The 27,200-nt window shown below is 48.6% G+C and overlaps 1 protein-coding gene across 1 annotated transcript in view; it reads left to right on the top strand.

Moving 5' to 3' along the window:
- Window positions 1-27,200, top strand: part of LOXL2 (lysyl oxidase like 2) — a 57,456-nt gene that overhangs the window by 18,336 nt on the left and 11,920 nt on the right. The window contains 4 exon segments of the mRNA XM_035891403.1: window positions 13,410-13,621; window positions 19,731-19,953; window positions 22,118-22,301; window positions 26,439-26,590. Of these exon segments, the coding sequence (XP_035747296.1) occupies window positions 13,410-13,621; window positions 19,731-19,953; window positions 22,118-22,301; window positions 26,439-26,590 (771 nt within the window).

Here is a 27,200-nt window from a genome sequence, read left to right as displayed (position 1 = left end):
CACACAACCCTGTGACACGCCGGGCTTGCTCCACGCCTGTATGTTACACCCTGATGCACACTGTCCTGACTCGGGGGAAGTCACACACGACCTGGAGGGACACCCCTGTGTCACAGCCAGGGTTTGGGGACACCCCTGGGCCACCTTGTCACCTCTGGGAGGGCGAGGGTCCCCCCCCCTCATCTGTGTAGACACCCCACCTGTGGATGGCTGAACACCCCATGGGGGATTTAGGGTGTCTGGGTGTGCATGGGTGGTACCCAGTGCCCTGTGAAAAGTCCTGGGGGACTCCCTGCCTCTGCGAGGCACTCCCAGAGCCTTCCCAGTTTGTACTGGGAAGGGTGTTTAACCTCACTTTTTCCTCCCCTTAATCTTTGCTTTATCTCGCTGGCAGCTGGCGTGACATGGTTTGAGTCAAAGATGATGAGCAGGGTTTACTCATAGGGTCACAAACTCCAAAAAGGAAGGTCAAAAGGCTTGTGTGAATGCAAGTTGAAAGTCTTTGCCCTCTCCAACGTGCCTGGGAATTCTGCATATCATACCTCACATTCACCAGAGAAAACATCATCGTTTTGTAAGCTGCTGGGTTCATTAGTCTGTAGTCCAAAGCTTGCCTAAGTGATGTTTTCTCTTTGGAATGAGATCGGGGTTGAAGAGCCTGGAATTTTCTGCTGAACAGCCACGCTGTGGTCAGGTCTCTCCACCAGTCCCACTGGCTTCAGCTATTGCACTGACGGAGCTAAACCAGTACAAATTTCCTACTGAGATTTCCAGTGGAAGCTATTTCAGTTTGCCTTTAAGCTGCTTTTAAAACCAGGCTTTACTCAAAACAGGCCTGGTTTAAGATGATGCACAGAGCTTATGTATTCCATTGCACTTTCCAATGTCGCTTTCCCACACTAGTTAGTAACAACTGTAATGATTCCCCAACGGATCTCACTGTTTGCAAACTGATGTGTTTACAGCCAGCAGATTAACAGGAGCAGGCACTGACTTCAGCGTACGCAGATGTCGGGGTCTCAGCCGCGGGGGGGTAGGAGCAGCAGTTTTGTTCTGCTTTCTTGTTGCACAATTTCAGGGAAAATAGGTGCTTTGTGCAGCCTGGTTAACCCATTGCCAAACGTGTGCCATCACACTTAGATTTTTCCCTTGCCTGTAACAGGGAGCTCGGCGCGTTCCCACTGCCAGGGACAGAGAGACCATCTTAAATTCATCATTTGGAAAGTGGCTTAAAGACCCTTTAGTGCTAAGTTCTCTGGGGCTGCCAAGTGCTGCTAAGATTTAACGTGGAAAGCCAGTAGGTATAAGACAACATCTGACTTCATTTTGATGGGGCTCCAGCAGAGAGGGGCTGTGCAAATTGACATTTGCTCAAATCTGGCCTTGCTGCCTAAAAGCTGACAGGCAGAGAGTTTGCACTCTTTTAAAAGCAACATGATAGCCCTCGAGCAGAGTTTATTTTTATTGGACAACGTACATACCTCCATTTCCCAATTTGGAAATGCTGCAGATAAGTAGTATAGGATGAAATTTTCCATCGCCATAAACCACTTGGTTTATATATATATATATATATATATGCTCAGACAGATCTTTTCCTGTTACAGCTCATATTTGGAGGGTTACATCATATCTCTTCCTGTCCCTGAGCCTTTCCATTCCCTTCCCTGTTGGGAAGGGGCTGTGCCTGACCCTTGCTTCTGTAAGATGAGTTGCCGGTCACAGCCCAAAGTGGAACATTGCAGTCTAGGGTGAGTGATGGAAGATCTGTGATAAGAAGATGGGAGACAGGCAGGAAGAGGTTCCGAGGTTGGGGCAGGTCTGAAATCCATCAGTCTGTTGCTAAAGGGCAGAGAAACTCCCGTCGTTTTTGCTTGCTATTTTCCGCAGCCACTGCAGCTTTTAGCCTTGGGACTTGTTCAAAGGATTATTTTTTGGAGGGTGATGAATGTGCACAGCAGCACAGCCCTTTCACGGGCTGCTGGCTGGTCAGAATTAGCCTGATGCCCCTTTAGCTCAGTGGCTGCGTAAACACTGAAGGTTGCTCACCTTTGCAAAGCCAGGAGAGCAGCGTTTGTTCGATGCTGACGTGAGCGCGATGACCTTGGATGCACTTTACACAGGGGCTTTTACCCCTCCTCTTCAAAGTCTGTAGACTAAATACGCAGACAGCATCTCATTAACAGAGAGAGCAAGGCTCTTGGTTTGCCTTTGCCATTACCTGTTTGCCTTTGGGAGCATCAGGAGGGGAAAGGGAGGTACCACTGGCATCGCATCCTCTCTCCCCTCCTGCAGGCTCCAGCTCTGTGAGAGTAACCCACACACCTTGAAAGGGTTTAAAAAAAAAAAAAAAAAAAGACAGTAGCTGTGCTTGAAAGGGCTGCAAGTGTGTGGCTGAGCTTGGCTTAACCCAGTAACTATATGTGAACATAAAGGCTGCCCACAGCCTGTGTGGATGGTTGGGAACATGAAGAAGTTGATGCTGAACCAGCTTGCTGTGATCCTCCACCGAGGCATCTGGGCTTGCAGTCCGATGGGGCCAAGGTTGTTGTTAAAATAACACCATTGTTTAACTCGGAGTTTGAATTTTTTTTTTTTTTTTTGCTTGCATTCCTCCTTTTTTAGCCTCCAGTAAAAGCTCTGGTTTGCGTATTGTAATTCACAGTAGTGGCTTGATGTACAACTTGGGTCTAACCATATTGGCAGAGCACGTTACCCACTTTATTCATAATGGTAACTCTTGTAGGCATTGCAGTGTGGCAGGCATGTTGTGAGTGGGGTCAGAGGAAAAGAAAAGTTTATTCATGTTGGGTTTAAGTGCTCAAAGCATATCTGAGAACACAAACTGCTTGTGGACTCTCTGATGGAGTTTGGGAGGGACAGACGGTAAATGCTGTAAGTACCTACCCTGGACTGCAAGAATTCAAGCTTTGTAAAATAGAACAAGTGGAATCTGCTGCTTTAGCCAAAGATCTCTGAGCACACGGGGTCTTGTGCTGTCTGCTTGCCCCAAGGAAGCACTGTTCGTTCTGCAGGAGGAGCCTGTAAGGGGACGGGCCAGGTTCTAGGAGGAAAAGAATTGGGAGCAGAATCCGTGCATCTTGACTGTCCTGAACTGCACTCCTCCTTCCACCAAGACGTCATGGTGCAAAGAGTGGGATAAAACCCTTGCAGGAGTGCAGTACAACTGTTGGTTCTTTCTTGTCTTGCAGTTCACGAGTGCCTGAAAGCGGTTGGGTGGGTAGCACGGACCTGCTTTCAGGTTCCTTTATACGGTGCCAAAGCCCGCAGTTTAAATGTGTGCACAGTCTCCGATGTTTTCCCAAGTCTTTGCAGCATGCCAGAAGCTCTGAAATCAAAATGAGCTAATGTGTGTTCGCAAAACCATGAGCAGGGAATGCAGGCCCTGCTTTTTCAAACAGTACGTGTAGCCACTTCATGTTGTCTAAACCCACCTGCGACTGCCTTACTGGGTTGACCAGCAATTTTAAGACCACAGTAACTAACTCCTACCCTTAATATATTTCTTAAATAAATGCACGATAGGTTGTGGTTTTGTTTAACCTATCCCCCAAAACATCCTTAACAAAATATTTGTTGTCCACCCTCTTCCTCTGTGTGCACACAGAGAGGCTTCAAATAGGACATACTCTAAATATATCGAATTGCTGCAGCCATTACAGGTTCACAAATAGATCTGGTACCTGAGACTAGACCGTAGCTTTGGCCAGACGGTGGGCAGACAAGGTCTAGCTAAACATACCAGGCTGTGCTGCTATTTCTGTCCTTCTTTTCCCTTCTGGTCATATGGGAAATATAAAAATCTCACTTCAAAGCCCAATGGCTCAAAAGCTCTGGCTATGCCAGGTTAAAAGTGGGTTGGACTGTATTGTCCAGGTTTCTTAAGCAGTGGGAAAGGGCATTGCTAAGGCCTGCTCGGGAGCTTTCAGTTAAACTGGGCTCTGTGGTTGAGGCTGTATAAAATGTATGCTGAGCTGCTGGCGACTGGAGGGTGCAAAAGAAGGGAGCAGGACGGGGACATTGTTTGTGGCTTGGCACACAGATGAATCTTCCTCTTATCAAGCTTCTTGCCGTGCAGTGGAGAGTCTCGCCGTACCGTGGGGAATTGCAGCTTAGGTCACCACCAGCTGAGACTTCAGCTCTACGTCTCGACTGTCCAGTTCTCAAGAATGTTTGACAAGAAAAGGTTTATTTGCCTGTTTGTTATGACAACAGCAGTTTCATTTCTTTCCCCTTGGTGTAAATGTTGACTTCTCTAAACATAAGCCCATGTGTAAAATAAATGCTGGTGCTTTGCGTGTGTAGAAGGGCTGCCAGCATCTCTTCTGGAACTAACTCCAGACAAATGTTAATTAAGCTGCTGTTTGGGGTAAGCCACCGTGTTTCTTTAGTGCTATAATTTTAAAGTGTATGTGTGCGATAGTTTCTAACTGCTTGCCTCAATGGTTTCTTTGTGATGGCTTGTGGCATGTCCGGGTGCTGGGCTGGCTGGGCAGAGAGTTGCTGCTTGTCGTCTGGTGGGAGGTATGAGCTACGGAGCTGGTAGAATCGTAGAATGTTTTGGGTGGGAAGGGACCCCCAGAGGTCACCCAGCCCAACCCCCCTGCAGGAGCAGGGACACCTTGAACCACATCAGGTTGCTCACAGCCCCGGCCAACCTGGCCTGGAATGGTCCCAGGGATGGGGCCTCCACCCCCTCTCTGGGCAACCCCTGCCAGGGTTTCACCACCCTCACTGGAAAGAATTTCTTCCTTAGATCCAGTCTAAACCTACCCTGGTTTAGTTTAAAGCCATCCCCCCTTGTCCTGTCCCAGCTGGCCCTACTAAAAAGCTTGTCCGCAGGGCTCCAGGGGAGGTCTCCCCAGAGCAGAGGGTCAGAAGAGGTGTAGGGCTGAGAAGGCACTGAGGCTGGCATCGGTGTGCTGCAGCTCCTCGGAGAACAGAGTGAAGCTGTTTGTCTCCTTGCACCACCTGTGTCCAGGACCCGAGTAGCCGACAGCCGCCGTGCTGGTTGCAATGCTGTTTCTCTGTTACACGAGGCAATATTTAACTAAGCCTGACAACAGAGCACGATCTTGTTCTGTTTTGCAGCATGGAGATCAGGTAATAAATCTGGCTGGCTCGCAGCATCTGATCCAGATTGCCTTTAAAATAGCTCAGTAGAAAGGAAATGGAGAATGTAAAAGCTTTGCTCATCATGAAACCCTCGGGCCATGATGCGCACGGAACAGAGCAGCATCCTATCCGAAACTAAGCCTCCCGCTCATGCCAAAGTATCTCCAGGGTTCAGTGCTCCTGCCTTCTCTTGCTCGCTTCCGTCGCCAGCGTTTCTTTTCTCTAGTGCTTTTCATTAGCCGGCTTTGCATTGGCAATCGCGAGGCCGCCGCTGAAGCGTTTCGTGGTTTAGCAAAGGCCTCGGCTTTTGTCATTTATAATCTGCACTGTATTTGCTCCCGGACCCTAATCCTGAATTGCACTCTCATCCCTTACCCTTTTGTACTGCACAAACCCAGAACAAAAAGTGCTTGCAGTCCAATACAGCGTAATGTTCCCAGGGGACTGCTGTCCCCCATAGGCAACCCAGCTTTGTCTTGCAGCATCTATTTCACCATAGTTATTTAACAGCTGGGACCTTGTTTGTGACTGAGAGGCACAGCTCCAGATGTTTAAATCAAAACAGATTCCACCCGTTCCTATGTATGTGAAGAAGCAGCTTTCTAAAAAGTCATCTTCAGGGGAAAAGAGTTGGCAGCTGAGAGTTCAGTGGAAGTAAGTAAAGGGTTTAAATGCAGGAGAGAAGAAGTCTGTGGGAGGAACAAAGGCTATTTGGAAAGATTTTGTGTTGTGTTCTTAATTGAAAAAAATCAATTCATTTTGCGTCCAAGTTGCAGCCTTAATGTCTTGGTGTTTGGGAAGCCAAGAAATCCAGGAGCTCCGTTGTAGATGAAAAACGATGATACAAGGAGGTTTCTGCACCTGAGGGGCAGTGGGGAGAGGTCAGGCGTAAGGAAGGAAAGAGCAGTGTGAGCGGATCACGGGGAATCTTAAAGCAGAAGAGCAATAAATATGGACTAACCAGAGACAGAGATAGCACACAGGCTCCTTGCCTTGGCTAAACCAAGGATTTGTGGTAAGAAGTGCACCTTTGCCTAAGCTGTCTGCCTGTACAACCTCCTGGTGACCAGATGGGTGCCAGAGCCAGTACTGAATACCTCCACTCTCCTGCTCTGCAATCCTTAGCGTCACTCATGGTGACTTTTACTTTATTATTATTTAAAAAAGAAAAATACAGAGATGCAAAAATTTAATTCTGGTTCCCTTTCTGCCTGCCTTTGAGCAGTTTCTCTGGCCGTAGGGGAGAGACGTGCAGCCATAGCCGATCAGACCCGCCTGCCCCATGCAGTTCTCTGGCTGGTTTCTTAAAGTCCTCACCGAGCGCGTGGGCGTGTGTTTAAAGTGAGTGTTGAGATGCTCTGCTGAAAAGCCCCTCTGAAATCCCAGCTGCTGTGGCTTGCTTTCAGCCAGGAGCCAGTGATCCAGAACCAGGGTAGCATCTGCAGCCTGCGAAGCAGCGCTTGGGTTTCTAGGAACGGGATCTCCTCCCTGTATGGCTTACCGCGCATCCCCAGGGCTGTTGCAAGAAGAAAGGCTATCGCTGAGCTTGGGCAGTGGAGGAGGACACAAGGATGCTGTCCTGGGCATAATTGTTCTGCCAACACAAAACAGATGGCAAAAGGTGAAAGAAAACGTTATGAAAGTGTTGTCAGTTTTTGCAATCAGATCCGAAGCCGTGGGGAAGCATTTGGTTCAGAGACTGGAAACAAAAGCAGCTGAGGCTCATGTGAAAACTTTCCGAGCCAGGAATCCTTTTGTGAAAGCTCAAAAACAAACCCCTTTCTTTTTGCTGTCTCTGGGCAGGCCCCGGCTTTCTGAAGCTGAGATTCATTGGTTTCGTAACAGAGTGTTGGCTTGCGGTGGGCTTTTGTGTCTGGGACTGAAGGGGAGCAGCAGTGCAGGTCTTGGATGTGGCTCTTGGCGAGGAAAGGAGTGGGGTGGAGGGAAGATGGCCCAGCCCAGAATAGTTTCGTGCTTCCCCCCCTCGTTTTTATATTAATTTATATTGTGATGTTGGAAGTCCTAACTCAAATCATATCTTTGCTTTGGTCAAATACAGATGTGCAGCCCTTGCTGCAGAGGCTTTGCAATTCAGAGCAGGTGAGGTGAGCTTAGCGTTGTCTCCCCTTTCCAGAAGGGGTGAAGAAGAGCGAGCAAGAGGCCAGAGGTAACAGCGAGGAGGTGGGGAATGCTACGCGATGCATAAAACAAATACAGGAATGAAAAGGGATGCGTTTCACCAGTTTTAACTATTCTGGATCTGGGAACAGTGGGACCCAGCTGTCAGGAAGGTGGTGTTAAGTAAAATTACAGTCAGGTGAAAAAATTCACACTGACATGAAACGAATGGTGGAGCATTTAATTTCTCACTTATTCAAAAAAAATAATCGTGCACTGATAGTGAAGTGCATTAAAAGTAACAGAACCCAAACTGTTTAAAGCTGTTCTGTATCATAGGGTCCCAGGTTGGAAGGGACCTCAAGGTCCCCAAGATCCTCAAGGATCATCTAGTGTGAAGTAATGGAACTTGTATAATATATTGCTTGAATTAAATAGACCAGGTTGGCCGGGGCTGTGAGCAACCTGATGTGGTTCAAAGTGTCCCTGCTCCTGCAGGGGGGTTGGGCTGGGGGACCTCTGGGGGTCCCTTCCAACCCAAAACATTCTGTGATTCTTAGTGAGTTTGTGTGGCTGAAATCACACAGGAGATACGTGGCAGAATGGAGCAGGATCTCTCCAGCCTCAGACCACAGAGTTACTTTAGCTTTGGTCCAAGTTTTATATCGCTCTACACCGTCAAGTGGCTCCAGTGAAAAGCAGGTTGATGTGGAAGCCAGAGCATTGAATCCAGGAATAGATGTACTACGCTTCCTCCCCCTGCCCTCCATACCCAGCTTGATCTTGCTTTCTGTTTCTTCACACCTTTCAAGGCTAAGGAGGCTTAACTCAAGCAGGAGAAAAAATGCCTTCGGATTTCTTATTGCATGTGCACTTACTCCCTTAATGGAGTTTGTCTGAGCCAGAATGGATGTCTGATGAAAGCGAAGCTGCAGCTTGACGAATGAGGCCCGTAGCGACGGAGCAGACCCACAAACTCCTTGCACGGGGTCAGCAATGAAGACACGCCGTCCTCTGAACTAGCAGTTCTGTCTGGAGAGCAGAAAGCAAAGGCAAGAGCTGATTCAACCCCAGGTGTCTGGGTGGCACTGGTTCATAAGCAAAGGGGAGGTTGTAGATCCAGGTCTGAATTACGCTAGTAGCTGAATTCGAAGACTTGGAGTTTAGGGGGAGAAAAAAAGAAGGAAAAGGGCTGGCACGTACATTTCCATAGCTGTTGGCCTAAATAGGTGGAAATTGCACTAGGCTAAGCTGGGAAGGGGAGGACTGTCATGTGTGAGCCATGAGCGTTAACTCCTTCTGGGCTTGGTCTCTCCTCTTGCTTTGTGGGCAGAAAATCCTCAGCAGCATTTTTCCCTTGTATTGAAGGAGCTGAACTGTGAGTTTGTGCCTGGTTTTCTCCCTCCCTGCTTTGTGTTCCTCAGCCTTAGACTGAGCAAGCCATGTCCCGTTGGCTTTGGAACTTGGGCCACTGTTTTCCTTCCTTTAACGTGGGGTGCAGCCAACCCAGTTTTATTTCCTAGAGGTAGCATTTCTCCTTGGTGAACGGCTGCTTGGCTCCTGAAATATTGTTGAAGGCTCTACTTCATGGTTGATACCTGAGGTGGGAGCTTGGTGGATGTGCATTCAGCTTCCGAGTTGGTTGCGGATACCTGCTTTGTGATCCTTGGATATCTTTTGGAGGATTTACCGGGTCTACCTCGTAGCTTCAGTGTATAGCTATAAAGGGAGAATAAGCAAAGCTTTCAGAGATGAGGTTTCCTGGTTGGTATGACAACTTGTTGTAGGCGTTTGTCTCCACGTGTACATAAAGTATGGAGAGGGTGATTTAAAAAAGTCTGCTCTAGCTATTAAGTATTGTTTGCTTCTGATTTTTATGTGGAGTCTGTTTTCACCATTAGCCCAGCTGCTCTACACATTGGTGTTGGAAGATAAAATATAAGTCTGCCTGTATTTGCATTATTGAATACTCCCAGTGTAACAAAAACTCTGTAATGAAAGGAAACCATTCAAATCTGTAACGAGTTATCAGGAGAAAGCTCTTAGCAGTCCTTTCTCCTTGAGAAACCTTATTTTGATCCTTTGTTCCTTAATCTTCCAACATAAAGCTGAGCTCTACAGCACGTTGAATTCTTCTCGGGCGTTTTGCTGTTTGTTCAGACTCAGAGCAAACCCTTGAGTTGCTATATCAATAATTCTCTGCTCTAAACCTACCCTTGGTGAGCGGAAAGGGGAATGGATGTGGATTGGTTTTGCTCTCAGACAGATCATGAAAATGTCATTGCATGCCTGTCTGCTATAGCTATCTGAAGATTGAAATACCCTCGAGGGAACGAAATGATGGCTTATTTCTTGCTCGTTTGCTCACTTTTTTTTTTTTCTTCCTTGGCAAATAGAGGCAAAAAAAACCATGACAAAAGAGTTGGATTCACTACAACAGAGACCCAGGTCAGAGCAGGGTTTCTTTTTGTGTGTATGTCAGCATCTCTGGGGGAAGAGAGACGTGTCGTGGGACTTTTCTACTGGAGCCTGCAGTGCCTGAGGTATCATGCTGGCTCTGACTGTGGTTTTTTCAAGTCCAAGAGGAAGCCATTCACTTTATTTTTTTACACCTTATTTTCCACTCCTGTGAAATGACCAGCAAGGACAACCCAGTGCAATCAGTTAGTGGGAAAAACCTGCCCAAACACACAGCCTGGAAGTAGGAAACGCAGGCATCTGGAGTCCTAGACTGGGTCATGGGTACCGCGCTAGGTCAGGGCACCCCAGGATCCTGTACGGGGACCCCAGCATCCCCACCCCAGCAGTGGTCAGAGCTCTGATGGAAACAGATTTAGCAACTTGGTTTTGTTTGCTAAGCTGCTGAACTAATTGCAAAAATAACGGGCAAATCATACGGTACCTCACAGCGCTCCCGGGCTTTCTTTTTCTCAAGAGTTTTTATTTTTTGCAACTTTGTGACTTCTCTCCCCCCTTCTCTGACTCGGTGGGCTCGTTTCTTTCTTCGCCTGTTGCTCCCGATATCATAAATCCCAGTAAGGGATTCTCAAATCCATCCAGGGTTTTTGAACATTAAAATATACCCTCTGGCTTGGAAAGTCTGTGCGACACAGATGCTCGGAAGCTGCAGGAATACAGCAGGGAAGAATTGCTGCGCGTTGCCCTGTGCAGAGGCTCTTTCCTCAGCATCAACAGGCTGGGTGTCTTTGGGTTCGGGCAACACAGCTCCTGCTAAGGCTGGTGGAGTGGGAAGGAGGAAAAAAACCAAACATGCTTGATCAGAATGCGAGTGCTTTAGTGCTAGAGGTTTAGCTGATGTTCCCTGCTCCAGGAGGGATCTTCACGGAGAGGTTAGAGCTGGGGCCTCGGGACACGTGGATGCGATTCCCTGCCCTTGTGGTCTTTGGAGAAACAGTTTGCTCTCGCCACACCTTTGTTCTCAGCCTGCAAAAAGAGGCTGAGAATCATAGAATCATAGAATGTTTTGGGTTGGAAGGGACCCCCAGAGGTCATCTAGTCCAACCCCCCCGCAGGAGCAGGGACACCTTGAACCACATCAGGTTGCTCAGAGCCCCTTCCTCCTATCCTTCGAGTGCTCTGCTTGCCTTGGAGGTTTTTCAGATTTGTCACCACCTTCCACCTCTGCGAAGACCTCTGATGGTGCAGTAGTGAGAACAGCGATGCATTAACGATGACTAATAGGTGCAGCGTGGGAATGATGATTCTGCTGCTTTGCGGTGGAAGCACCAGGCAGATGTTTAACATCTGGAAGGGCGCTCCGCACGATTCAAATGGGGCTAGCGACTGCTGTCGTGCAGCTTCTGCACAAAACACGGGCGTATTGAACGCGGTTCCTGAACGTGAAATCACACTTTGTTCCAAACACTCCTCCCCTCCGTCGTACCGAGGACCGGCTGCGGCCTCCGGCTTGTCTAAATTCAAGCAAAATGGAAGTGGCCGTCAAGTGAAAACCACGGGTGGGTTTTAGCACGTTGCTGATGTCAGGTCTAGTCGGGGAAAATGTTCCATTTCAGTTACTTTAATATGCAGTAGGGCTGATGCTGACATAACTGCGCGTAGCAAACGTACTTCAGGCTTTATATAGGGTGGATATATCCTGCAGTCACAGACGGAAAAACTCACTTAGGCTGTATCACCCACTTTCTCAGCTGTCAATGCAAATTTCTTCCTTAATTACCATCTTTTCTCTTTTCATGTGCTTTTCCCATGCAATTTTAAGCTTTGGCTTTCTGTCCTTCGGGTTAATCCTTTTAATATGCTTTTATTAAAAACACTTTTAGATCTTCAGCAGCTATTTCCAAACGGGTTTAAGGCTTTGAGTACCTCTTGTTTCCCGGTGAAGACGCTACTAAGGCAAGGGAGGGGGAGCAGAGAAACAAGGTGCTCTCCCTGGCAGCACTGGCCTGTAGCTCCAGGTAAACTTGCTTTCTCCATCAAGTGAAGAGCTGAAAACATTTCATAAACTGCACCAGGGGAAAAGTGAGTTGCGGGCTTTGGAAACCAGCCTGGGGAGGCCTTCAATGCACAGAGGCTCTGCTACTTTCCTGACAGCACGTAGTCAAAAGCTATGCAATATTTCAAGAGAATTTGCCAAATTCAGGAGAGACTCTTTGTATTGCAAATGAACTTCCCAGACTGCGCAGGAGGAGTTTGCTCTTGCATCAGACCCATTGAGCACCTTAAAATGTCTCAGATGTAACAAGCTTGCATATCATTGTGGTTTTTTTATTTCTTCTTCAGGGCTACAAGAGCTTTCCAAACCTAAGTCCAAACTGTGAACCCTGTATGGGTAGCACTGTCCTACTGGGTAAATCACAAGGTCCTGTTTTCCAGGGTGATTGGGGGCTTCTCATGGATGCTCCAGCCACGTTGCTGGAGGACTGAATTCCTGCAGCTGAAGGGGAAAGGAGGAATCAGTGATCTGGTTTGCTGTAAAACTGGGTGGTAAAAGTAGACAATAAAATTAAAAAAAAAAAAAAAAAAAGGGTTGGGGGAAGAACAAAAGAAAAGGGGGGGAAAAAAAGTCTGAAGTGACTTGCCCAAGGTGATGTGGGCAGAGCTGAGGATGAGGAGGGATGGCTGCCCCTTTCCCTGCCCCAGCAGGCTCTTTCTCTGCAGTTGGTTTCCATTTGCCCAGGGTCTGTTATTTGCATCAGTGTCGGGGAAGCATCTGGAGAATGGATGCACCACGTGTACTTTGCAGGACTCTGCATGTCCTGCTGCCACCTCCCTGCCTTCGATACCTCTGGGTGCCGCTCATCAGTAAGCAGAGGCCAGTGTCTCTTTAAAGCTCTGGGCATTTTTCTTTTCCAAGTGATTGAATTTGAGCGAGGGGAGGGGAGGATTCCTCAGTTCTGATGTAACTGCTAGCAGAACCACGTGGTTTTATACATTTTTTTGACAAGAAAAGCTCTCCTGGAAGCAAGTTATAAAATTTTCAGTAGCTCTTTTGTAATTGCTTGCCACAGCGGATATTTTCCAGTCAGCCTTTGCTTTTGGGCTTGGGTCCCCGCAAGGTTTGTTTGTGCAGTGTCCTCACGTAGGCTCCAAATGTGAAATCCATTCAACCTTCGTGACTCATTTGCCATCCCAAGTAACGCTTCAGGAGGAGGAGGAACCCGGCTTGGGGAAGCAGTGAAATGCCGGTGTCAGCACATCGGGATCCCAACTTTCACAGCACCTGCCCAGGCCAGGTGGGGAAGGAATGTCCAGGGGCTTGATGAGAGCCCCAACCCTTCCCTGCCAGGGCTCCCGCTGCCCTGCACCCTGCCAGCGTTAAGAAGGCCCTAGCAAAGCTGAGCTCGGTTCACTTCCGCAGTAGCTGAGACTAAATTAAGGTGATTGTGCTTCTGAAACGAGCACTTCGGTGAATTTAAGTGACAAAGGAGATTTGTTATATAGCCATTCGTAAAATAATGCTTTTTTTTTTTTTTTTTTTAAATGAGAAAAAGCATCCTCTTTCTGAGGATGGAGGCTGGATTTGCACAAGGTGGAAAGGTTTTACTTCTCTGTTCTGTCTTTTCCCTCTGCTCAGCCATAACCCTGAACAGAACTGGTTTTTATTCCCCACCTTGAAGCTACACAACCAGTTCTCTTGCAAGCCAGCATCATTCGTGTTTCTTTTATGCCTACAGAACATGAACATCCAGGTGGAGGACATAAGGATCCGTGCCATCCTCGCCACCTACCGCAAGCGGGTGCCTGTCACGGAGGGTTACGTGGAGGTGAAAGACGAAGGGACCTGGAAGCAGATCTGTGACAAGCACTGGACCATGAAAAATTCCCGAGTTGTCTGCGGCATGTTTGGATTTCCAAGCGAGAGGAAATACAACACCAACGTCTACAAGTAAGAGCAGAGCTTTGTATGAGACACAAGCATGTTTCTTTGAACACTTGGGGCCTTGTTCAAAAATGCAAATTGTCAAATGACACTGGAGACCTTGAGGTAGAAAAACCTCCAACTGCTTCATTCCTTCAGATCAGATTTTCCTTCTGTGTAAATATTTGAAATGTCAGGCATTTCCTTGTGCAGACAGGGGAGTCGTTTGATCCTCACCGTTCTGGCTGAAGACCTAGTGCAGTATCAGTTGTAGTATTTGATAGGTCCCATAACAGGAGATGGGACAGTTGGCTGAAGAAATCTTTTTTTTTTTTCCCCAGCTATAAAATAGCCATTTCCTCCACCAGTGATAGCTTCTGCGTTGTGTGCAGGGGATGGATGGATGTGAACAAACTGATCACATTCCCCCAGTAAACCCATCAGCCACAGGAAAATCGAAAGGCTTACCCCATCCCTCTGTAGAAAGCCAGCTGTAGGACCAGCTCTGGTATGTGCTGAAAGCTCCAGCGGGGTAAGCTTGGAATAAAACAGGCCTTTGTGGTGCTTTGTTGCCCAGGTTCCTCCTTCCCACTACTGCATGCAATTCCTGGTCTCACACCTCTCACAACATGTTTACCCGCGTTTACCGGCTGCGCTGGCTCTCGCAGAGGCTCACCGACCGTGGTTTGTGGCTGTCCAGCTGCCAAATCACCCACAAAGGAGCACTCTGCCCAGGGGAATATTTCCCAGTAAATCTCTCACTGTTGCTAACCCCAGTTCAGCTCCTTTGGCACTGGCAATTCCTCAGGGTCCCAGGCTGGAAGAGCTGCCAGCCCCCTCCAGCTGTGTGACTTGCTCTGTCCGTAAGGCCGGCTCTGAACTTGAGTGCTGAGCTAAAAATGTCAGTAGTGCGTCCATGCTACTCCTCCCAACGTTGCTTCTGCCTGCACATCTGAGATGGTGCTTGCAGAAGGATGTGGCTTGGGGCAGTTGTGATTTCAATGCTGCTTTTTCTTCCTGTAATTGTAGATGGCTTTAAAATGAGGGAAGAAAATAGCAATCCATAGAGAGAATGTTGGGTATTTCAGAGCTGCAGGCTGATCAGTTCAGGCTGCGTTACCTGTTTCTTGAAAGCCAGGAGCTTTGGTCTTTTTTGTTGTCATTGCTTCAGCTTGCATTTTGTCACCAGCCTTCATCGCAGACTTGCTTCTTCCTACACTGTTCCCTAGAAATAACACCCTAAAGCAGATGCAAAATAGTTTAAGTGCAATTCTCTCTCGTTTCTTTCCTACGCTGTGACCTATGGAGTGGGAAAGTGTCAACTGGTAAGGGGGGAGAACTGAATTCTCCAGGCAGGAGTTGTGGTTTTCCTGCCTGCTCCTTTTGGCCTCTGCAATTGCTATTTCTGAAAGCTCCCTCTGGAACTGGCTGGCCAAGTTTCATTTCTTTCACTAGCAAGATCGTGATCAATTGAAGAGGTCCTTGGGTTGGAATAGCGTAAAGCCACATAGCAGCGCAAAGAATATAAAATAAATAACCCAAGTGGAAGTCTGTTTTCAGGCTTCCCAGGGACATGGGCAGTGAATGAATAATTGCTACCAGGCGGTCTCATGTTTTGCCCTGGACACCAGTTAGAGGAGCGTTTGCTCCCATCGGTGTGGCATTTCTCCCTCAAACTCAGGTCTGAGATTTCCATCCCCTGCGTCAGAGCAGGAGGGCAGAATAAATTACCCCTGGTAAGACAAAGTAGATTTTTCCTGCTTCTCAGTTGTGGTGTTTCCAAGAAAAGCATTCACTTTAGTAGCTGGAGCCATCTGCCTTAAATAAAAGGGTGCTTGGTAATTGTCCTGTCTCTTGCAATAGTATCCCATTCACCGGAGCTGGAGTTATGAATATGCAGTGCTCACAAATACCAGGAGATCTCTGCTACTGAGCCAGCCGGATTGCTTACGTAGCCTCGGTGCCCTCGTACCTCCCTCACCTTTGCTCGTTTTCAGCAAGCAGTAACGGCCTGCTGGGCTCCTGCACCCCAGAAAGATATTTTGGAAAATACACTGGATATTAGGCCAGGTTGGAAGAAGATGGGCTGTCGTTTTATTGGAGGGAAGAGACTTGTAAAACTCTGTCAGCTAGGTGGTTTTGTTTGGTTAGCATAGTTTAAAAAGCTGTGTTCTTTCTTGGGACATTTGCCTTTGTGTTACTGGCAGAAGCATCATGTACAACCCGTGCTGCTGGTAGCTTTGCTGGTGGGGGAAACCTCCCAGTTCTGGGCTGGGAACTTCACAGGTGATCTTGGCTTCATGATCAAGGTACCACCTTAATGGGTTCAGCTGGGCCATGACAGCACTGCTCCCTGCTCCGTCCCACACGCTTTCTGGTAACGTTCTGTCTTGGGGAGGGAAGAGTTCATCTCTGGCTGGTCACTTGACCTAAACCCTCTCTCCACAGGCGTGTGAAGCCTCAGAAACGTTCTTCTCATTTCTCCGGACTTTGCTCTCCCTAATTCATAAATACCATCCTCCCAAGAGCAGTTCCTTTCCCGCTCTAGCTGGGAGACGGGCTGGAATTGGGTTTCTGCTGGCCGGGGCTGCGAGTGCCCCCTTCCCACATCCCCACCAATCCCACTCCCCACAAACTACAGCTCTGCATGCTGAGCCAGCCCATACTCTGCTCTGCCGCTCCACAGTGGTGGGAGGTGAAATGATTTGCAGATGGATCTTGCTTGAAAGAAAACAACTTAGTTCATTGTTGTCCCGGTGCCAGGGTTTTATTCCTGAATGTAACTTAGACTCCGTAGTTGACAACGTGATTTATGTTAGGAAACAAAACAAATCTCAATGTTGTTTCCATGTTCATTGTTCAAAGTGATTTTATATAGGCACCACTTGTTAACTCCTCCTCCCAACTCCTGCTCTGGTTGAGAAAGCAGAGTAGAATTAAATGCATTTTGCTGACGGGGAGAGTGGAAGTCTGTGGCCAGAGATGCCTAGGGCAGGCAGATGGACGTGATGCCTTCTGGAGGCCTTTACAGCTTTGTGATTTGTCAAAGAATTGGATGGAGGAGCTCAGCAGTTCCAGGATACTTCAGTCAACGTCAGTCCAAACAGCATCTCCCAGTTTAACCAGTCTGCTCATAGCATTATAAATCTGGCCAGATACGTAGGGCAGTTAATTGCTTTTATGCTTGTGGTAGAAATCATCAGGGTTTGAGTTCTCCCTAGCAAAGCCAGGATCTGAAGGGCTTTGGCGGAAGGTGGCGGGTCTGGCTTCTCTCCTGCCTCCCCGAGGCTGAAGACAGCAAACTTCTTAACTTCAGTAAATGCTTGAAGAATTTCTCAGGGGTAGAAACTTTATGCTCACACCCCTGAAGAGCGTTCACCAGCTTCTGTTCAGTGTGTTATGGGTGAATTTTCCCAGAATTGTACGCTGTAATGATTTTTTTTTTCTTGCATTTTTCATTCTTACGTAGCAAGGTTGCTCTAGCTAAACCCTGAGCCACTTCCCACAGCCCTTGGGCTTAACCTGTGTCTCTGTTTAAAGCTTATGTGGTGAAGGTCCATCTCCCCTGGCCAGTCGAAGTGGTTTGGACTCCAACTTGACCTAGAATTGGCTAAACTCTCGCAGCGTGACAGTTCACTCACGCCTCTGAGCTGAGCAGCCCTGCTCTTGGCTTAGATCAAGGCCAATGAAAGGCGCGTTGCACCCTTTCTATGTTAAAAAGTAAATAACAAGAATGCCCTGAGTTTCTGTCTGTAAAGAACATCTGTATCCTACTTCTTTTTTCTATATATTCGGTCTGGGGAAATGAGGTGGGGCTTTCTCTGGCTGTTTCTCCCCAGCCTACCAAGGGCCGTTAATTCCAACCAGATGTTAATGCCTCATGAAATTTCCAGGATGAGGTCATTGTTTGCTATTATAAGGCATCCCCGTAATTGCTTCTCTAAGGCAGGCTGTGTTTCTTGTCTGCTTTGGAGTTTGGGGAGCTCTCGGCACATGTCTGCGGAAAGGCCCTCGGTGCAAATGCTCCTCCAGGTCCTCGCTTCCATACGGAGCGCACAGACTGAAAGGCTGGTGGGGCAGGGCTGGCTCGTGCTACGAGAGCGTGGGGTGGTCATCGCTGAACGCAGCTGCCTCCAGACGCCTTCTGGCACGTTACGTATGCCCGAATCGGCCCCATCGCTCGGCAGTCCAAGAGGGCAGTTAATGTTCAAGTGGGACCTCGGTGCTGAGCTCCCACAGTCCAGGGGCAGAGGCTTTCATGGCTTTTTTGTAGATGTGTGATATCCTGGGTAGTTTAATTAAAAGGAAGAAAAACCTACAAGGTTTGGTCCAAATTGAACCAGATATTCTAGCTGAGAAGTAGTGGGCACTTTCCTTCTGCCTGCATCCTCCCTGGTTTTACTTTTTTATTTTTTTAAATTTTTATTCCACCTTCCTATTTCCCTATTGCATTTTCTCTTGATCCAGGGTCCCTGACAGCTCTGCTTTGACAGAATTGGAGTTTGGCAGCCAGTGTTTTACCCACAAGACAGGCAGGTTGCCTGTCGCTGCTCCATGGGATAGATCTCGGCACTGCCCCATCCTCTGTCCTCTCCAGCACAGCGTTTGCTCCCCGTCACATGATGCAATTGCATCCGTATCTCCAGCCCGGCTGTATTTGGCCCTAACCTCAACCCAGAGAAATTTGGTTCCGGAAAGGATTAGTCCATGGCCGTGAGCCACATGAGCCTAGACAACTGCTGAGCCTGTCAGCAAAGCTTAGCCAGCAGAAGGGGAGAAGATAGTTCTCTCAAGCATCCAAAATGGTGCAAATTAGCCCACATGGGACTGCCAAAGGGCGTCAGTTGGGAAAACCTTGACCCGTCCAGTTTGGTTTCAAACCAACAGCCTGTGAAAGGCTCTTTGTTCCTTTACCAGATCCTGTTCCAGGCTCTCTGTCCTGCAGGGACATGCTACGGTTAATCAGAATTGGTGCTCTTTCTCCCAGCAAGTTCCACCCACCTCGCTATGCCATTTATCACAGCTAATCCTTGGATCCCTGGGACTGCGTGGCAGCTAGTCCCGGAATAAGGAGCAGCACAGGGATCGTGCAAAGCCACGTCAGGATCACAGCAGGGCATGGGCTCCTCTGCACCTTGACTTTTGTTTTTTTTGTTTTTTTTTTTCAGCTTAACTACTAACGTCTCCCTTTTGGTAATGATCTGACCCATATTTCTGCTTCATTGACTGTTTTAGCTCCGATACAGTCGTCCGACAGTCAGGATGAAGCTGGATTACTTTCTTTTCTCGTTTATCACACGTGCTCCTTCCCCCTTTAGGAGTCCCTGGAGCAGCTCCAGGCAAGTGCTACAGTTTGGGAGCAAGAAGCAGAAACTGCTGCCAATCTCCTCTGCTGTGAACATGTCATCAAGGGAATTGCTCTTGCTCTCGGAAATTGCTTTCAGGCTCACGGTTGTTAATGCTGCAGCTTTGAGAGAAGCTGGAGAGCCATGGTTTTTTCCCAGTCTGCCATCTTCTCACAGCTGATAGGCGATGGCCGGCGAAAAGAACAGCTCATTTAAGGGCAAGGTCTTTTGGGGGCCTCTCCAGTCCAAACTCACCAGCGTTGTTTGCACAGCCCCTGTTTGTGCGCTGCCTTTTGAATTAACTGATCTCTGACCCCTGCAGAATGTAGGGATCTCTATTACGTGGCTCCCTTGAGGGCATAATTGTAGCTCTGGCAGCACTGTTGGTTCATACTCTGACTTTAGCTGAAGGAGATGACCTATTTATTCCCAAGTGACACCTTAACAGAGAGTCATTGTGTGCATGAATGGATCAGCTTTCAAACAATGCTGTTCCATCCTCATTTTATTTCAAGGCATTTTTTCCCAAATGTAGTTACATCGGTGCAGTTTTTATCACAGAATCACGGAATGTTTTGGGTTGGAAGGGACCCCCAGAGGTCACCCAGCCCAACCTCCCTGCAGGAGCAGGGACACCTTGAACCACATCAGGTTGCTCACAGCCCCGGCCAACCTGGCCTGGAATGTTCCCAGGGATGGGGCCTCCACCCCCTCTCTGGGCAACCCCTGCCAGGGTTTCACTAGCCTGGATTCCTAACTTTTATTTTCCTGTTCCCTTTTATTCCTTGAAGGATGTTTGCCAGCAGAAGGAAGCAGCATTACTGGGCTTACTCAATGGACTGCAGTGGGAACGAGGCTCACGTCTCCAGCTGCAAACTGGGCAATCACCTCAATGTGGACGCAGAGAAGAACGCGACCTGTGAGAATGGGATGCCAGCAGTAGTCAGCTGTGTCCCCGGACGTGCCTTTGCCCCCAGCAGCCACAGCGGCTTCCGAAAAGCCTTCAGGCAGGAGGTGAGCAGGGAGCAAACGCAACCTGTCAAGGGGGGGGTGTAACTATTCACCAGCAGCTATGGGCTGTAGGGCCTGAACATGTGTATGCCCCCAGCCACAAACCATGTGCAAATGTCCCCTTTTTGCATTCCTTTCCTACTACAAGCCCAGCTGAGTTTCTGCCCTCGCAAATACATGGTACCCTGCCTCCGTCTACAGGCTCAGGCGGGTGGGAGACTGGCTCGCCGCTGCCGCTGGCGAGGCTGTGAGCAAGTAGTAAGAAAATACATTTGTCACGTTTCTGTTTGAGCTGTTCTGTTCGAGCCAATTGAATGCATGCCCAGTTGCTGCCGGGCTTTGCTGTTCAACAGTCACTTAAATACTGCTGGGTTTTTTCTCCCGTAGAGGTACAAGGGAAATAAATAAGCTGGCATTTCCACTACCCCTGTATCTTCCGCAAAGAAATGCTCGGAGAGACTGGGAAAACATGGCCTACAGGAAAGGTTGAAAAAGCTGTGTTTGTTTAGTCTAGCAAGGAGAGGGCTGAGTGTAGTGTAAAAATTCCAAGATATGCAAAAGGCTGTTATAAAACGACCCTGGAGTCGGTTGTTCTCGGTGTCAGTGGGGCGATTGAATGTGAAAGAACAGCTTAACTTGCAGGAAATGTGGTTTAGGTTGCTGCTGATGGAAATTTTCCAGCTGTAGGGTATGTGCAGCCTTAGGATACAGCAGTGATTTCGGGGTCTGGAGGCCCTTAATGCTGGGTAAGAGGGGTTTTTTGCAGGGTGCGTTAGGTGCTTTAGGTCTAGCCTATAGCCCTTGGCTGTAGCCTGCCTCCCCCAGCCCTATACCTCTGTGACTTTAGGAGGGGGCTTTCTCCTGGCACCTGAGAAGCCCCCAGCTCCAGACACTGCTGTAGCAGGAATAGTGCAGTCCTGTCCATGGTTTGCTTGCCTGGAGTCCAGGCACTTCTCTGCACGAGGGCTTGCAGGATCTAGGCCTCAAAGGTGAAAGGTCTTGTAAATCATTACTAATCTTCTAAGCCACGCACACTGCCAAGTAATTCCTTAAGCCTTTTGTGTAGGCTTTGGATGTCCTTCCTGTGACCCCAGCCTGGAGAACTGTGTATGCGTCCAGTTTTAAAAGTTAAGTTTTTTTTTGGTCTCAGACTCTGCACAAATCGCGTGGTGTTCCCCTGCCTAAGACTCTGCTCCCACCGCAACAGCACATCCCTTGGGTGCAGCAGTGGGTGGGTCTCTCTGCTTGGCACTGGGGAAAGAAATAAGGGATGTATAGTCAGTGAGTAATAGAAATATAAGAACAGAAATGAATAGAACTGGACCTGCCACTCGGCGGCGTATTTCTGACTGCGATCTGCCAGGTCACTTACTCCACTAGTCCGAACTGCAGCAGGCAGGTTTTAGGTGGCTTGAGTTCCACGTTGGTCTCCGTGGTTAACCCAGGACCCCTGCCTGGAGATCTGTACAGCAAATGAATCCATCTAGCGGCTGAACCATGGGCAGCAAGTGGGTGAGAGCAGTGTGCTAGCTGGCTGGGTGCGATTCCCAAGCCCTCCGTACGGCTCCCAAGAGACACGATACGACAACCGGGTTGTTGTGTGTGTGAAAAATGCTCCTAAACCCAAGCACTAAAACTACAGGCTAGAGGTAAGGAAGAAAACTTTCAGGCTAGAGGTAAGGAAGAAATTTTTTACAATGAGGGTGGTAAAACACTGGAACAGGTTGCCCAGAGAGGGGGTGGAGGCCCCATCCCTGGAAACATTCCAGGCCAGGTTGGACGGGGCTCTGAGCAATCTGATCTAGTTAGCAGTGTCCCTGCTCACTGCAGGGGGGTTGGACTAGATGACCACTAGTGGTCCCTTCCAACCGTAAACATTCTATGATTCTATACAGGGAAACAGGGAGCTAAGATGTCTCTTTTTATTCTCTGCCCGCATACAGGGATGTGAGAAACATATGTCTATGCATACCATAAGTCTTAGCAGATAAAGATTTCCTTCCATCCAGTGCTTTCAGCCTTTTATAGTACGTGATAGTTGTTTTAAGGTGCCTCAGGGTCATACTTTTTGGGCCACAACTTGCCTGCTGTAAATAAGAGCTGGAAAGAAAGGATGCTTCGTTCCTAGGCAGTGCTAACGCCCCTCCCTGCTGCCTGTGTCTTCCAGCAACCACTGGTGAGGCTGAAAGGGGGAGCCAACACTGGTGAAGGACGAGTGGAAGTGCTGAAAAATGGGGAGTGGGGAACGGTTTGCGACGATAACTGGAACCTGGTGTCAGCCAGCGTGGTGTGCCGAGAGCTGGGCTTCGGGAGCGCCAAGGAGGCGATAACGGGGGCGAGGCTCGGGCAAGGTAAGAGCAGCGAGAGCTCCCGGGACCGTTCGTGCCTTGTCCACCTCCGAGAAGCCTTTCATGATTCAGGGCAGAGCGTATTTTTTCTGGGATGTTTGTTTTGGGGACCAGGAATTTATTCTCTACCCTTAATAAGTCTCTTGAGTCCAGGAGCTTGAAGCCGAACTGGAATATGTGACTTAGAAAAATCTTGAGATTCCTTGAAAGTAGTCTAGTGGTGATGAGTTTAACCTTTCCCTCAGACAGCTGTTCCAGTAATTACTTCTTTCTTATCACATCCATTGCTGTCAAATCCTCTTTATGAGTTTTCTAGATCCACATCATGGTGTAATGCATTACTAGAAGATTCCTGGAAAAAATGGGTCCTGGATCGAGACTTCAACCACTCTCCAATTTAAGACCAGAACATTAATTTAGCCCATTATAAATAGAAGGGCATTTGAACAGTTCAGAGCCAGGTTTGGGTTTGGATTTCCTGTATTTGGGAGTTGGTTTAAATCCCAAACTGTGGTAAATGGTAACTCAAAGCCTAACGTACGCCCTCTCAAACCACCTTCTGATTCACACGCCTTGCTGCCGTAGGGTAAACCCTAAAGAAAATGACACCAAACCAAACCTTTTATTGTGAGACTAAAAGAATGGGTGACATTTCTTCAGCCCAGCATGACTTGGAGAAGGAGAGGGGCAAGTAACAACACGTGTAAAGCACAGTGGTGGTGTCCAGAATCTGGAAAGCTTTCAAATGTGACCTGTCTGTTGGATTTGCCAAAAAAAAAATCCTGCGGTGAGATGCAGGGAGCTGCTGATGTGTTCAGCTGCGTCTAGGAAACAGCGTAATCGTCACGGGGGGGGAAAGCGGCTGCCACGTGAGGGGCGAGAACGCACCGTTCCCTGCCATCTCCCACAGCCTGGAAACCCATCGCAGCAGCTGCCGATTCCCACACGCTTTCCGTTCTTTTAATGTTAAACACGGGCAATCCATCAGCGCACCCTGTCAAAACTGTCCTCTGGGATGAGAAGCACTTGGTAACTCCTTTCAGCAGCCAGATCGTCACGTTGTGGTAGGAAAAGGAGCTCGTTTGGCCCAAACTCATCTCCACATTCCCACCGCGGAGGGGAGTCTCACAGCTGTGCCCACGGCCATGCTTACGTTTTGCTTTGTCACAGCTGCATCTCGGTGAATTTGTGGGTTCAAAGGCTAATTTGAAGGTCCGGTCTCGTCATTGCTGTGTTGGAGATTTAATTTCGCAGGGTAAAGCACACAAAGACAGGCTGCGTGTTAAATCAGTGTGCAGTGCCTAGAAGTCCCCGTTAAGACAGCAACCTGTGGGAGATGATTGCCGACCACGGAGAGCTCAGGGTATGGAGAAGATGATTTAATCTCCCTTTTATAGATGGACAACCGAGACCCAGACTACTTCTTCACACAAGAGTTGTCTGAAAGGAAATCATCGAGCCCAGATCTCTCCAACATGTTGTCCACCACAATGTCCTGGGAGGGAGATGGTAGATTAAAACCTCAAGCAGTAGGTGAATGTGTATGTTGGATATACAGTCCTAATCCTGTTCTTATGCTAAAGGGAATGGCATGGGAGGAAATACAATTTTTATCACCGTATTTTGGCTACATTTCAGTGCCCGGGACAGCAGCACTTGCTGTGCCTCCATGTATTGTAAAAGAATTTCCCCAAGAAGAGCAAATGTGCCAGGGTTATGTGGATCAGCGCTGGGGCCCTGCCCTCTCGCTTTGTCATTTCGTTGGTATGACTTTGCCGGGCTATTTCAGAGGGGAACGTCAGACTGGATCCATCCTGCATTCTTGGTGTATCACCCTCCAATTCTGGTCAGCATCGAGGCATTCCTCCTACTCGAACTGTTCGGTGGCTTGCAAAATGACTAGGGCAGCGTCACCGTTTCCAGATGGAGACCACAAACGGGATTTTAATGAGAGACAAGCAAAAAAAGGCTAACTACACATTCCCCAGCAGCCTCAGCCTAGGAGTCTGCTCCCACGTTGTATGGACCTTGTAATGGTGGGTGGATGCAGGGCTGGCCAAAATGCTAAGGTGCAGAAGGTGGCCAGAGCCAAATTAATTCTGTGGATGAGCTTAAACCCAATACGTTTACATCTCTGCCTTTGCTGTTCTTGCTGCTGTTGTCGGAAGGCGGCTCCAGGGTGCATCTTGGCTCATTCCACCACACAATCATGGAAATATGCTAAAAAGCATATTTTTTTTTTCTTTTTTCTGTTTTCCCTGTGCCTGAGCAGAAGCCTGAGGAGGTGAGGGGTTCACCAGGCAGGCCATTAAACTGTCACCCACGGTTAGGTCTCCGAGTCGCAGGTGTGTTGGCTGCCCCGTAGAGTTAGGAAGGCTGCAGATGGCAGTAGGAAGAGGCTTTTAAGCAAAAGGATCCCACCTACCGTTAATAAACCAATTACATTTTCCTGCCTCCCAGAGTCAGCCCTTTTCTTTGAACTAAAAGGAGCAAGCTTGGAAGCTGGGTAAAATTTTCCTTTCCGGAGGAGTGAGCAAAAGAGGGTTCGTGGTGAGGCAGCGCGTGCCTGGGGGGCTGTTGGTCAGAGCACAGTTGGTAGTTCTGCCACTGTCTAACTTGGGGAAATCTGTGTCATCTCTGGGTGCAGACGAAGAAACGGAGCCAGCAGCCAGGATGTCACTTCCATGGTCTGTTCTCTGCTGGTTTGAATGCTCTGAGACAGGTACAGCTCTCTGGTTCTGTGGAGCCCTCATCGCTTCTGCTATGATGAGGAGAGTGTTGCAGGAACGAAGAACCAGCAGTCGCTGTCAGAAATGGTAAGACAACAGTTGCTTTTCTACCTCCGTCAGCCGGATCAGTCAGCCTGGCCTCCGGCAGCCTACCGCTGTGTGCTACGCATGATGATAAGGGGAACTCCAAACTGAACACCAATTCCTGTGTCTGGTGTTGGTCAACCTCTTCCAGCTGGTGGAAAGAGCTGGTGAAGGGTATCAGTGGGCAGATGCTGCTTTCTTGGATACGTCTTTTGTGGCTTTTGCCTTTCATCACCACCATCATTGTGCTGCTCCTGGCTGCTGACCAGAAACGGGTGTACGTGCGGCTTGGGCAGCAGTGCCTGGCCAAGGGCTGCAGTGAAGCAAGGCACCTGCAGGTCAGAGCACGGTGTCTGCCAGCGTTTTGATTACACCGAGTCTGGAGAGAGCATGTTGACAGCAAATTTCAGAAGCGGTTTTATTCATAGCCTCCCATCTCTGAAGGCTTCCTAGAAAATGGCTGGAGACCAGAGGTTCTACATCTGCTACTTGCAGGGATCTCCTGTCAAAACTATCCGGTGTGTTTCCGTCGGCAATTACTCGTGGATTATATGGGCTCCAAGAAAGACTCTGGTGGTTCTTCTGTGAAGATCATCTGCTGGAACCTCTGATTCATCCCCCCCAAAACTTCTTTCTAACTAGTTTTGGGCTTAGTTTGGAAACAGGACCTGAGAGCTTCAGGCAGGATTATTGCCTTCTCATCTGTGTCTCTCCTCTTGCTGCGTCTCTTTGGTGGAAATGCCAATTTGTCTGCTGCCACTTGTCCAGAGAGGAACCAAATTATCCAACTTGACTCCCAACAGCTTGAGACCATTCCCTGCAGTTTGCGCTCTCATTTCCATCAGGGGTGTTGGAGTCTGTAACACACACCTGCCCCAGAGTCCGTTCACTGACTTCTCACCCATCCCCGTGGTGGTGTTTTGTTGTCCCAGCAAATGTGTCTGTGTCCTGTTTAAATGTCAGGGCTCGACTGGGAGCAGATTCCAGCATACGGACCCAGCCAAAAGGCCATAATTTGCAAATTCCTCCAGCTGAAGTTTGTAAATTATGTAACAATGGAAACTTGGCTTTTTCTGCGGTTCTTGAGTACCAGAGACTGCTGGAAAGAATTTAACGGTAAAATTACTAATAATAATCTTGCAGCTTTTTGTTTTATTTTTGCAAGAAATCACTGGAATTTTTTCAGGATTACCGTGTTTTGAATGCTAGAGGCTGGTGTGATGTCTGCAACGTATTAACAAAGCGTTATTGGGTATTTCTTCCCCACACAGTAGCACGGACAGAAGGTAAGGACTCTCTCCTTTTTATTCTTCTTTTCTTCCCGAAGGCATGGGTCCAATTCATCTCAACGAAATCGACTGTACGGGCTTTGAAAAATCAGTCACGGACTGCAAGTTCAACACGGAGTCGCAGGGCTGCAACCACGAAGAAGACGCTGCCGTGAGATGCAACGTTCCGGCGATGGGTTTCCAGAATCAGGTGAGCAGCCAAGCGATCCGGATGCGATTTTCATCCTGGAGCATCATCTGCCCTCCCTTGCTATGCAGTGCAGGGCGTCTGGGTAGGAGCCATTTCACCTAAAGCCATGCCTATTCAATTTAGATTTTAACATCTGCGTTTTATTAGACCGGAGGGCAAATAAGGATGATGCTCTCTTTTTGTACTGAGCTTTCGGCTCCTCCCAGTATGGCAGGGCTTATAAATGAATGAAGTGCCGCTTCGGCTGCAAGCCGTGCAGTCCAGTGGCCCTGTAAAGCTGGTGCCTGTCCCTGTTGCGATGGGATCTCGGTTGGGTCTCGTGACAGTGGTACCTGGCTGGCTGCTGGCCTAGGGGCTGCTGTCATCGTCGCCACATGGAGCTTAAAAACTAACCAGGTGAAGCAGACACAGGTCCCTCTGAGTAAATGCTCCTGCCAAAAGGTCCAGAAGGGGTGGAGGAGGGGGGAAGGCTTTCATAGGGAGCACGGTGCTCTCTTGCAGTTGGTGCAGGCCACTTTCCGATGCTGGGCTTGGCTGGCTGCTTCCTCTCCGTGGTGGGAGATCAATACAGGCTGGGGGAAGAAAGGATGGAGAGCAGCCCTGCCCAGAG

The sequence above is a fragment of the Egretta garzetta genome, unplaced genomic scaffold (genome assembly GCF_000687185.1).
Source record: "Egretta garzetta isolate BGI_Z169 unplaced genomic scaffold, ASM68718v1 scaffold233, whole genome shotgun sequence".
Lineage (NCBI taxonomy): Eukaryota > Metazoa > Chordata > Aves > Pelecaniformes > Ardeidae > Egretta > Egretta garzetta.
The sequence above is the reverse complement of the archived record's forward strand: the minus strand, read 5'-3'. Positions and strand labels throughout refer to the sequence as shown.